Source organism: Tamandua tetradactyla, chromosome 12 (genome assembly GCF_023851605.1).
Source record: "Tamandua tetradactyla isolate mTamTet1 chromosome 12, mTamTet1.pri, whole genome shotgun sequence".
Lineage (NCBI taxonomy): Eukaryota > Metazoa > Chordata > Mammalia > Pilosa > Myrmecophagidae > Tamandua > Tamandua tetradactyla.
Window position 1 is genome coordinate 5,817,694 of NC_135338.1, and position 13,127 is coordinate 5,830,820.

At 39.8% G+C, this 13,127-nt stretch overlaps 1 protein-coding gene across 5 annotated transcripts in view; it reads right to left on the reverse strand.

Annotated features, from left to right (window-relative positions):
• DAAM1 (dishevelled associated activator of morphogenesis 1) overlaps positions 1-13,127 on the reverse strand; it is a 187,775-nt gene that overhangs the window by 44,014 nt on the left and 130,634 nt on the right. For all 5 annotated transcript variants that reach the window (XM_077122487.1, XM_077122488.1, XM_077122489.1 and 2 more), the window contains 9 exons: positions 8,653-8,747; positions 6,844-7,177; positions 6,134-6,244; positions 5,908-6,011; positions 4,678-4,744; positions 4,327-4,444; positions 3,773-3,911; positions 3,430-3,488; positions 118-305 (listed from right to left, as the gene is read on the reverse strand). In XM_077122487.1, the coding sequence (XP_076978602.1) occupies positions 118-305; positions 3,430-3,488; positions 3,773-3,911; positions 4,327-4,444; positions 4,678-4,744; positions 5,908-6,011; positions 6,134-6,244; positions 6,844-7,177; positions 8,653-8,747 (1,215 nt within the window). The remainder of the gene's footprint in view (positions 1-117; positions 306-3,429; positions 3,489-3,772; positions 3,912-4,326; positions 4,445-4,677; positions 4,745-5,907; positions 6,012-6,133; positions 6,245-6,843; positions 7,178-8,652; positions 8,748-13,127) is intronic.

Consider the following 13,127-nt stretch of genomic DNA (forward strand, 5'->3'; position numbering starts at 1 on the left):
CTGCCCCAGTCAAGAGCTGTCTAGTTAAGGCTGCAGGGGCTGCACGGGTAGGGGAGGTCTCGCCAGCTGCCCAGGAACCAAGGACCTGCCTGGGGGAGTCCCAGCCTTCACGCTCACCCTGCTGAGCTCGTGGAGCTGTGCCGTGAGGTCAGCCACCTGCTGCTTCACTTGCTTATGCTCAGTAGTCTCCTTTTCAAGTTTCTCCTTCATTTTATTTAAAGTCTGCATCATCTCTTCCTTCTCCTGGGTCTTGGCATCACATTCTCTCTCTTTCTTTTCCAATTTCTGTTGTAGTTCATTGTGTTCTACAAACAAAACAATCGGACATGAAAACAGGAGATTCTTCAAAGCTGCAGCATGTTCCTGAATGATGGCAGAGACTGCAAGGCTCTTTCCTAGGTAAATAATCTTTCTCTTCTCTGGCAGGGGATGGAGTCATTCGCAATCTAAATGGTGTTCATGCTTGGAGGGGGCTTCAGGGGAACAAATTTATTAACTACAGTTGCAAAAGACTAAATGTTTTTGCATTTATAGTTCTAAAAATGAAAGGGTTTGAGCAACCACCAGTCGAGGAGAATAGTGCCTGTCAGCATTTAATTAAGAATTCTGTCATAGAAACGGCCCCTTTAGCTATACCAGGGAAAATGAATATCAAAACAGCCTCATAAAAGTCCAGCTTCTATTAGCTGTGTTTGCTTGCTGGCATCCAACTAACAGAAGGTCTGAAAGGAAGATCATGTACTGTGAGGAAGGGCTATTGCTAGACTCAAGATATGTCCTAGCATGGAGTCATTTCTCCTATCTCCCTCCCACCCAGAAGGCTACTTGGATTTAGGCATTATCTGCTTCAGACAATTACTAAAATTTGTAATGTTATCATCTCAATATTAAGTATCTTAAAGGGAGTAGTATTGCTTGAGCATGAGATTCATGGTAATTTGGGGAAAAAAATATTAGTTATCAGCTGTAGTTTTACTGACTTCCCCAGTCCTGCTAAATGGAACAGGCTATCAGTTTAGTGTAATGCTTTTTCACATTGTGAATGAATAGATGCTTGCTGATCTTGCACTGACAGGAATGATGAGCTTTAAAAAACAACAACCAAAAACCAATGACATTTAGGCTGTAGGTTTTTACTTCAAATACTTGGCCCCAATTCTTATTCTTTTTGCATAACAAATCCATTAGAGATCTAATCTACTGGGGCAGAATTATACACAGCTGGTCTCTAAATGTAAATGTGCTAATGCATTTACAGTCTTACTTTCTTTGTCTCTTATCTTTCTTATTCTGTGACCCCCAAAATCAGAGTTTGCAGAGAGGGTTTCAAGGCACTAGAAATCAGTGGATCTTACCACCAGTCTTTAAGTTGATTGTTATAACTACTTCTACCATCCCACGGATGCTTCATTCACTTCTTCAGGGACATATTAAAAAACGCCCTCACGGTATCCCATTTTCTCCTCATCCTTTTCATTCATCTTTGACAATTATGAGACTAGGGACTTATAAGGCCAGTCATTAGCCTTTGCTGAATCTGGCTGTGTCTTGGAATCGCCTGAGACGTTTCAATATTTCAGGGCTCTCAGAAGCCAGTCTGGAGAGTGTATTCTAAAGGCTGGCTCAGGGCTTAAAAATCTTGGTTTTCAAATGCTTCTCAGGGGATCCTGCTCTATTGCCAGCAATGGGAACTTTCAGCCTAAAAGATCTCTCCATGAATGACATCCACTTAACTTCCACTCTCAAAGCTCAGTAAACTGAGCATTTACAGGGTATACTACATTAAAGAGAAATCTCTCAAATATCCTCCATCTTTCAAGTCTATAGCATTTCTGACTAATCTTTTCTCTGTAACCCCTTAGTACAGCTTTGCTACCTGAAGTTTTCAGAAAACAGTTAATTTTTCTGAAAACACCAAATCCTCTCTGATCCTCACACTGATCTCAGCCTTCTTCCTTTGCGCCCCCTCGGCTTCCTACCAAGAAACTGTAATAGTCACTATCATTTAGTGAGCAGCTACAATGTGCCAGGCACTATATCTGTCTAAATTTGTTTTCTTTTATTTGTTTGTCATCTAATCTTCACAATGACCCCGTGAGTTAGGTTTAATCATCATTTTACAGAGGAGGAGACTGGAGAAGAGAGGAGATGACTAAGTCCATTCGCACAGGCAGCGAGAAGTAGAGTGGAAAATGAGACCCAGAACACAGCACAGTGGCTGACATAGTCAGGTGTTCAGTGAGTATTCACTGACTGACTGAATGAATGAATGACTCTGTATCTTATGCCCTAGGTATCCTACACAACTTGCATACCTGAGTCTCCATGCTCTAAAGTGTATCCCTAACACATCTACTCGTTAACAACTTTCTCTTTGGTATAATCTCTCTTTATCCTAATTTTTAGTCAGTGTTTCTATTCTCATGATAGGCATTTCTAGGATTTATCTAGAAAAATGCATGTGCAGACCTCACTTATTTGAGACCAATCTGAACTCAAATGAGGAACTAATTAATAACAGCACTTAACATTTGGTATTTTTCTGGTTATCAGTGGTGGCCCTGCTTTTCTGCTCAATGGAAAAGGACAAATATGATGAGAGGAAAGGAAATGCTTAGACATGTCTTGAAATTTCTTTTTTTAGCACACTAAATTTTGGGGCGAGTGCCACTTTATCTCACTGGCTGTGAATGAATAACTTGGACAAGGAAAAGGAAGTCAGCTGAGGAGTGACCAGGCATGTGGCTCTTTTCGTAAAGGGGCTAACCTGCTACTACCCTGAAGGAGGGAGGACAGCTGCACTCATTTCTGTAAGTGGCTGGCATGATGACGGGCACAAGTGTCTCTGCTATCATTTGATGCCGAGTGATAATATAAAGGGCAGATTCAAACACTCACTCATAGCTAGTCTGTTAATGTTTCGTAACACAGATATCTGTAAAGGTCAATGATTTTCTGCATGATTTCTCTGTTTACAGCTGGTGCCAAATTAAGGTCATGTGGAAACTTGGGTGACTGAAGCCAAGCCATTCCTGCTTCTCTTTTATACTATCACAGGCAGTTCTGACTAATCTGTAGTGTCCCTTCTTTTATTTCTTAAAACTCAGGGTACATTACAGAGCAGTTACGGGGTGGGGGAAGCGTTCAGATGATTGGTATTAAAAAAACCTGAATTAATGAATATTAATTCAAGCTCTTCAAAAGAATTTATATGATTATGATAAAATATCTGGGTATCAGCATGACAACTAAAATGCGTTGACTCAAGAAAAACCAGTGCAAAATGCCCTTAAGACATGGAAAAAGAAAGGTTGTTTGATGCACTAAAGTCAACAAAAAACATGAATGCAGTTTTCCAAGATATACAGAAAGCAGGAAACCAGAGTCACCCATAACAATACAATCTCTTGTCAGGGCCTCATTGTTTACCTTTTCTCATTTTTTCTGCTTGTTCTTTCCACTGCTTCACTTCGTTTTCATTAACCAACCTGTAGAACAGTGGGAGGAGCGATCATTACAACAAACAAGAGGCCCACAGCTCCACCCAAGGTACAAAAAAGAGGTACTGCAGAAAAACCCTCAGCATGCTTAAATCCATTTAAACTCAGAAGTTACTCAGATTATTACGTATGTCTGTCTGTATGTATAAAATCATTCATATTTGGTTCACAGAACCTTTCAGCTTTCTCAAATGCTATTTTAAAGTAAGGTAAAGGAAATGTCATATTCTCCCCAGTATCTCACAAAAACAGCAAAATAAGAAGAACCTTACATGCGTACAACATTCTTAATGTTAAAGTTTTCCAAAGGCGTGGAGTCGGGATCCTGTCCTTTGTCATTTTGGATAACTATTTGCTGTATAATTCTATCTAGTAGTAGCCAGTACTGAACGGTATTTCCACTTCTCTTGTCTAAAAAAAGAAAAGAATGGTGAAAAAAACCTTCGAATTGTTTCTAAACCTGGATGAATAATTTCCAACAATGGTCACCCTTCAGAGACATGGAACCAGAGAGATGTTTAACAATGTTTGCCTGAAGATTTCTCAAAATTTCTGGAATTTTGACATGCAATGAAAATTTATTTGATTGAGAGGCACTCTCTATCCCTTTCAAAGTGGGCTGTAAGGCATATATTTACTTCTGATTCAAGTAAATTATGATTCATTCCATTTTGAGAATTTCACAAAACCTTTAAAGTTATGTTACAAAAGCAAGGCTTGGAATCCCTGATCTAAGTTTAATTAGCACTGTTCAGAAAACAGAGCTCTGTGGACAACGTCCAAACGTTCAACAGCACACGTGTAAATCACACACACACACACTCACAAGGCATTTGGAGGCAGTGGTGCAGGATGGACATGAAGTGAGGGTAAGCTTCACTGTGAGTCAGTCTTTTCCTGGTCAGTTCAAACATCTGAGTTGCACTTTTTGTGTCTATGTGAACCTATGTCATAAGAGAAAAAAAATCTAAGTCAAATGTACAAATTCCTTGATTCCCCTAGTGCAAGAGAAGAAAACCCAAGGTAAACAGAAACTAATCCCACTGCTTAGGTAGCAGTACAGAACCCTGATTTTGCTCTTTAATTACACTGGTTCATGGTAATGCCATAAAATACATTATGAGGGGAAAATTCTATAAGCAGATGAGTCAAATCAAATAACTGCAAGCACACGTACCAATTCAAATCTTTTAGCAAATTCTAGTTCATCTTCATTTCGGAGCATTTCAAAAAAATCTAAATGCCTGAAAGATGAATAAAGAAAAGTCACTAAGAGCAGAACAACTTGCAGACACAGAGGCATAAGAATCAGGACGTTGCTACTAAGTCCTTTCCTGAATTCTCAGCGATATCTCTAAGAGAAATAAAGCAATAAAATTTGAATGCTTTGCTTAACTATGCTCTTTCTAAGGAAAGAAAGACTCAAACACCATTTGAGTGAAATGAGATCACAGTAAGAGAAAATATTTAAAAGGCTAGGAGGTCTAGCACATAGTAGACAATTAGTAAATTACTAAATGTCTATGGATCTAAAAAAACAGGTTCAGATTCTACTTACGGATTCCTACTTGGAAAAACAGGCCCAAATGCCTACATTTCATGGGCTGCTAAATTAAAGATCCTAAGAGAAATGTTCACGCCATTCATTTATTCATTCAAATATATACTGAGCCCCTAATACATATTCTGCACAATGGGGATGATAAGTTTTATGAAGCTAACTTCACTGGGGTAAAAGAAATAGAGAATCATGGGAGGAGAAGTGAGTAATGTGGACGCAGTGGCTGAAAAGGGCCACTCTACAGGGAATAAGGAAATGAGCAGTTTGGACCAACTACGGGAAGGTCTTTTGATGCTGAAGGCCTGGAGCCAAGACTATGTCTGACATACCCATAGAATATCGAGGAAGAGTGAGTGCTGGAGTGCCTGAGTGAGGGGGAGGTAGTAGACGCAGAGGTCGGGGAGCTAGCAGGACAGCTTAGAAACAGTGAAATGATTGCAAACAAGTGCAAAGGAACAGGAATAGGGAAATTAGCATTCAAAGAACGCCTATCCAAGGTGCCAAGTGAATCCACGTTTTAGTCAATTTTCACAACAACCTTGTGAAACCACCTTTTCTTACAGGTATTGAAATAGAACAGTTCAAAAAATTGGATACATAGCAAGTAAGAGGCAGGGCTAGGACATGGATACAGATCTAATGCCAAAACCCATGCTAAATTCACTACACAGTATTCTGAAAAAGTCTTACTATGAAAACACTTAGCTGAATTAAAGTTCTGGAGCCAGCTCCTTATTATGCCACAGACAAGTCACAAGTAGGTCACGAGCTGACACTTGGTGAGGCATCACATGACACGACATGGAAAAAGCACCAACTATCTCTAGTCGTGATGATCTGACTTACCTATCCAATGTTGAATTTTCATGTTCCCTTAATTTATCTATTACAGGCTGAATTCCTAACATCAGAAATTCATAGCGAAGATGAAGTCTAAAGTCCAAACTTTCCTGAAAGTTAAAGGGTGATAAGTTCCATATTTATGCTTTTAGACTATATAGCAGTAATCATTCCTTTTTAAAAAAAAATTCTTTAATAACAGTATTTAAATTGTAGTATAAATGGTTCTTACCACTCCTGCGCCTTGGCTTAGCACTGCATTAATGAAGGACATGATAGCAGTCTTGAGATTCACTTCGTCTCGATAGCGCCCAGTGCTTTTATCCAAGTCATTAATTAATGTCTACCGAGGATGTAAATACATAAACAAAGGACTAAATTACTACTAAACTTATGCTCATTTCATTCTTTCTAGACTCCGGAGTTAGTTTTAAAATCTTGTGTTCAGACAAAATTATATTGGTCCACAAGAAGCCTCTTTTTAAAAAAAAAATTAGTCATATAATCTCAATTTTCAAAATTCTTACATCATGCAATGCTCCTATACAGTATATAAAAAGTACAAATGACTGTACTTCATTAACTCTACTTGCTTTTTATATTTGAGAAAAATATGGCAACATAATCTCGCTATTCCAATTGATCCTAAATCAAGAAAAGCTACCTGGAAAATTTCAGGAAACACCCTATTTAGATTCCAAAGAGGTATGCTACAAAATATGTGGGAAGCAGAGCCAGAAGGTCAAGTTCAGTAAATCCCAAAGGCCAGATTGATCAGCTGTAGAAAGTACATTCTACCCTGTTACTAAAACCTAAGAGGAAAGGAATATTTTAAGTACGCAATTGCCACAGGGGGAAAGTTCAAGTTCTGTTCCCCTTGCAGGGCCAGAAAAGGTACCTGGCTAGAAGGGGTGAATAAAAGACATGTGAAGGGGCACCTACCTGAAAGCGGGTTCTCTCGCTGGCATACTTCTGGTAGTGCAGCATGGCCTGCAGTACCTTTTTGTGGCCGCCGGGAACCAGGCACACAGCGCCCAAGATTTCCAGCACGGCCACCTTCGTTTTAATGTTCTCTGTGCTCAGACTCTGAGCAATTACATTAATACTCTCAGAATGAGCCAGGACATGAGCCCGACCTTGAGAGTTGTTCATTAGCGCCTTGATGCATCCGATGAGAGAGGTATGTATTCGAGACTCCGAGGTCTCGTAGTCCATGGTCTTCAGAAAGTTGAGAATACATGACAGGCCATCCAAGTCGATGAATCTGGTTACAAACCTGTCAAGAGGAGAAGAAGGCTAAAACAGATCAGACTTAACTCCTTCTGGAATGTCGTAATAGACCTTAATGGGAAAATTTAGGGAGCAGAGGAAAGGAAAAACAGTATTTATTTCCTGAAACATCGAAAAGCTTCCATTGATGAAGTCTTCTTAATGGCTTGGCCATCTCTTGGCACAGAGCTCATGGTCAGGTCTAACCAGAATTGTGAGGAGAGCTCAATTTCAGGTAAAGACACCTCAACAGCTACAAAGAACCAATTTCCAAATCATACGACCCTAAAAATTCAGGAGCAAGAGGACACCCAGAACTCATATGTTGTCTTAGATTAAAGTTATCCACTGACCCTCTGTCTTCACAACAGCCAGTCCCCCGACATAATTTCATGTGTTGACCACTAACTCAGGTCACTTATCAATGAAAGTCAAAGGGCATCCTTAAATTCCAGGCCATGGCTTGACAAAGAATGACTGTTTATATCCCTAAGTTTTGGGGGAGCAAAATGACATGCTACATGGAATTCCAATATATAAAACCATATTGTGCATTACTATAATTTTATTAATATTTTAAAATACCTACTGTAAAGCCAGTGAGAGTAATACATAATGTACGCCCACACGTTAAAGGTTCTGAGAAATTCAGAAGAATTGTAACTTGTTTAGGCTCACTACTGCAGAAAATGAGACACCCATTAATATCTGACAATGCAGAACGCACTGGGGGAAACCGTTAGTTAGGACAAAGGCCAGAAGACCTCTAACTGCACGGTGTTTGCCCCTGGCAACCACTCATCCACTTCTGTCTCCGCAGAGTGGTCTATTCTCAACATTTCACATGACTGGAATCATGCAGCATGTGGTCCTTTGTGACTGGCTTCTTTCACAGAGCATAACGTTTTCAAGGTTCATCGTGTAGTGGCACGTAGTAGGAGTCCGTTCGTTTTTATAGCCAAATATCCCATTGTACGGATGCACCACATGCTGTTTACTTCTGGGATATTGTGAATAATCCAGTATGAATATTTGTGTGCAAGTTTTTGTACAGACATATGCTTTCACTTTTCTTGGGTATATGTTTAAGAGTGGAATTGCTGGGTTACATGGTAACTCTATGCATACTATTACTGCTGAACTATTAAGCTGCTTTTCCAAACTGACAGTGCCATTTTACATGCCAGCCAGCAATGAAAGAGGGTTCCAATTTCTTCATATCCTCATCAATGCTTGCTATTATCTGTCATTTTTTTTTTATTTTAACCATCCTTGTGGGTCTCTACACATCTTTTTAATCAAGGAAATCAATTTATTGAATGTTCAATGAGTAATGTATTTTATTTCTGGAATATTTGACAATTGTAGAAAAAGAACAAGCAACCAAGCAAAAAGAAAGGAAGGAAAGAAAGGAAAAGAAGATCAGAGCCAAGAAGAGAAGAGAAAAAAATCTCAGTACATGCTGCCCAGGAACAGAATTACCTCATTGGTTTTGTCCTTAGAGCCGTCTTCAAACTCTCTATAGTTTTACTTCGTTCTTCTTCCTCTTCCTTCTCTAAAGCCAGCAGAGATTTTCTCTATGCAGAGAAAACTGAAGTCACTTCCTCAAATTCCATTTTTTGATTATAGCACAAATAATGCAATCCCACAGATTACATGCTACTATCACTTTTAGTTCAAATAAACCATCAATAAATCTATGATAAGCATTTAGTATAAGTCAAAATGTAGAGCAACAGCACCAAGAATTTTACAAATCTGTTTTCTCTACCACAAATCAGTTACTTTAAATTTCAAATAGGGCTTTAAGGAAATATTTAGAAATCTTAATAAGCAGAGATTAATTTACCCATAAAACCATGCTCTGATATAGATAGTGACGGAGATTAGAGCTGCGGTTGAATACAACACTCTGACAACTAAATTGATAACACTTCAAACAGAAGAGGCAAGCAGCAATTTCTCACTGCTTCTCCCATCCCCTGGCCAAAAGTGTAAGTCAAGACCAAGGGAGTTTTGTTACATATGTTATTATTATTATTTTTTGCATGGGCAGGCACCAGGAATTGAACACGGGTCTCTGGCATGGCAGGCGAGAACTCTACCTGCTGAGCCACAGTGGTCTGCCCCATACATTATTATTTAAGAGGAACAATTAAACTGGACCTGATAGTAAGATGGACAAGCTCTTCATATTAAAATGCTTAACTTCCAGAAGGGATTCAACGTTACTCGGAAAGCAGGACTGGAGGGGTGTGTGTGCGTGTGTGTGTGTGTGCACACTTGTGTGTGTGGGTATGTGGGCAGCACCCCATCCAGGCATCCGCTACAGCACTGCATCTCATAATTTAATGTGTATATGAATCGCCTGAGAATCTTGTTAAATGCAGATTCTGATTCAGTATGTCAGGGGGAAGCCTGAGATACTTCAAACATTTTTGACAAGTTTCCAGGCAACGCTCTTCGGCTGCAGCTCTGCAAACCTTGCTGCGAGGAAGGCGTGAAGTGAGCAGATCTCAGTCGACAGATCTAGTCTAAGATTATAATATATTTATAAAGTCATTAATGCTAGCAATATTAATAGATTGTTTAAACAACACACACAAAAAACGGCCTCTCCATTCCCTTTCACTTCATGATGACCTAGTTGTATTTTGATCCCCGGAGCTTTCACCCTTGCAGTTACTGACCCTTCTCCTTCATCAAACTCTCAACACATGCTCCTCTAGTCTCACTCTTTTCACTCGTTACCAATTCTGATAACATGCTTGGGGGGGAAACAGATCGGGATGCCTCAATCGAAAAGATAATTTTGACTTTTTACTAAATTTTTTTTTGTAATCAACAGTCTTATCATTACACAGCTAAAACCTAAATTTGACTCTGCGACGAGGAAGGTAGAGCCCAGAGCAAAGGAATACAATGGTATCATTTATGAACATTAAAATAGCAATCAACAGATTCTGTTGTTTTTTTAACTTGTGATTGTTTCTGCTAAAGCTGCCCTCTTGCTGGTGATGCATCTGGACAGCTGTCACCAGAGGATGGCTGGGGAAGAAGCTGCATGCAGAAATAGCCAGTGAATTTCACCACAGCTCCATGAGACCCATCCACTCGAAAATTCAACACAAATCCAGCAAAGAACAGTTAATCTCCTGTGGCACAGCTGAACTAGTTTAGGCTCTCAAGCAATCACTTTGAATTTGTAGTTCAAAATCAAGTCTTTTATAAATATCACTCCTTGTCCCTAAGCCTTGTTACATATAAGTGTCCAAAAATTCAATACTACACACATTTCTTATTGTGGGTCACTAATACTAAATAAAGATGTATGTATTTATTCTTTCAACTATCTTGCAGAGGGCGGAACATCTGAAAAAAGGCAGACTACTTTAAGTCTCTCCCTAGGAGAGTTGGAAGATTTATGAAATGTCAAAGAAAATTTAACTGGAATTTCTTTCCCCAATAGAAGAATGGAGCATTACCTTCCTTCTCAAAACAGAAGAGACTATACCCTTTTCTGTATGCGATTTACAATTAGATTTGCATCTCAGGTTGTACTGAGAAAACGGAGGATATGATAGATGGATGGACCTCACATTCTCATGACTTTCTAAAATAAAATGTTTTCTATCAAGTCTCAAGTTTTCAAGCCTCACATTTGACTGATAATGGAGGCACGTCTGCATTTTCTGCAGATGACAAATCTATGGCAAACATCTAGTACGCACCCTGGTGTACAGGCCGTGGGGTGGCCTCTTTTGGTGCTCTCTGCACTTAGGAAATCTGATCACAGGAGAAATGGGCCAGACAAAACACATCTTGCTGAAGGGGCTTCTGGTCAAAGGTGCTGGGGGTCTATCAGAGCTTGCAGACCGAGAGATGTGCCCAGGCCAGGCACAGAAATCATTCCTGACTGGGAATCTGGAGCTCAGTTCCTGTTTTAAGCATTTCTTTGGTGTGAAATTAATAAGCCAGTCCACTAGGCACACTGGACTGCACCTCACATCCCTCCTAGAGAGTCCACCAAGAAGCCACATACAAAGAAAGTCAGGGCCTTCTCAAACCTGTTAGCCCACACTCTCATTATGCCCTTTTTTATTCTTTAAAAGGCAACAGTTCACTCAGGGGTCCTTTAAAGAACAAAGCATTCTTGTGATGAGGCTTATGTAAAGTAACTGAACTTGTTCCACAAACAGCTTCACAGACCAGTAAGTGCCACAGCTCTTGACCTGGACTAGTCACCAGACTTTCGAGGCATTAAATAAAACAGATGTCTGCCCCACCTCAGAACAGTTGGAGTTGGTAAGCCTGGGGGGTGAGGGTGGGTTATCAGGCATCTTTTATGTACCACAGGGTTTTAAAACCCAAATTAGTGACAGGCAAACTGGACAGGAGTCTTTGGGCTCAGAACGATAGGTCTGAATTCCAGCTCTACCACTTCTTCATTAGATGACCCTGGTGACTTTGGGTCTCAGACGCCTCACTTACAAATAACATTTATAACACAGCCCGCTTATAAAGATTAAAAACATGTAACGTGCCTGCTACGCTGCCTGCCACGACTGTCCGCTCAATGAGCAGTAGCTGTTACTGACACCGAAGACAATGGATTATGAAAGTGTGGTTAAATGCTCCTTCAACAATTCCCTAAGCAGACAGCTATAGTGGCCCAGCCATGAAAGCATCTGGGGGAATTCTGTGCCTTTTCAGTCTCTTGGGACAATGCCTCATAAGGGTTCTGCTGTGTAGTGTCAAGAATTCTGTGATATATTGACCAGAACTATGGGAGGGGAAGGTGGCAGGGAATAAATATAGTGGGGAAAACAGAAAACCCAACATAGAGTTTTGTTTCGTCAGGTCTACTTGCTCCTTCTTTATATCTGCAGGAGTTCTGAGGTTTCATTAATTCATAGACAGTTAACCCCTTTTACTTTTGACACTCGAAAACATGTTGGCTAAGTCCTTAAAAGAACATTAGAAAGCCTTTTTAGATGTTTAATACATAAAGGATAGCAAAGTGACTGACAATTTACTAGCCTTGAGATGCTCTTGGGAAGGACTCTGAGTTAGGACCTGAATACAATTAAAATGTAGACAGCTCAAAGAGTTGTCCAAGGAACTAGACAGAGAAGAATGGCGCTTCCTAAGTAAGTACCATGTGTTGGCACATCACAGACCCTTTTACATAGGAATGGGCCAGGTCTGCTCTAGACAAGGCATGGACTAAGTCACTGAAGGACAAATTAATCCAACTGCTCCCAAACTTGAAGAAAGGAAAAATCCACGGTGTTTTGTTCCTCTGCATTTACAGAGGGTATTCATTAACAAAGAAACAACTTCCCTTGTTAGACATCAGACAATGCTAAGCTAATTAAAAAGACTGCCTGACAGTTCTTTTCTTCTCTTCCCCTAACAGCCAAGGGCAAGAATTCAGAAAATTGCCTTTAGCTATAAATGTCTCTGAATTATTATTGCTTGGATGCACAGAAAATTCCTGATGGTCATCACAAATCTCAAATTCTGTTAGGGTATTCACACAAATGCTGAGATCACCCTTTCCTCATTTTTGGCTCTGTGTAGGTTGTTTTGTATACAAAGGAGTTGCTGGTTATTTTCTGCTATACTTTTAAGACTAGAAACCCTTGGGGCAGAGACTTATGTAGTTTCTTCTATAATTCAAACAGCTCTGTGCACATTTACCGCGTTGTTTATTATTCATTGTCTGACAGCAGGGAAAGCATCTTCAAAGAAAAAGCGAGAAAAGGAGTTACTAAAATTCAAAGCCTCTAAGGTTTAGCAAAAATGTGAATGATTCATTTATTACAGTCAGTTTTTTAACTTTTGAAACAGAAGCAAAATATTGGACAACCCAAAATGTTTGCTTAAGTGATAAGAAACGCACTAATTCTCATAAGGCCTCTGGCAAAGTCAGGAAAGAAAGGTGGAGAAATGGA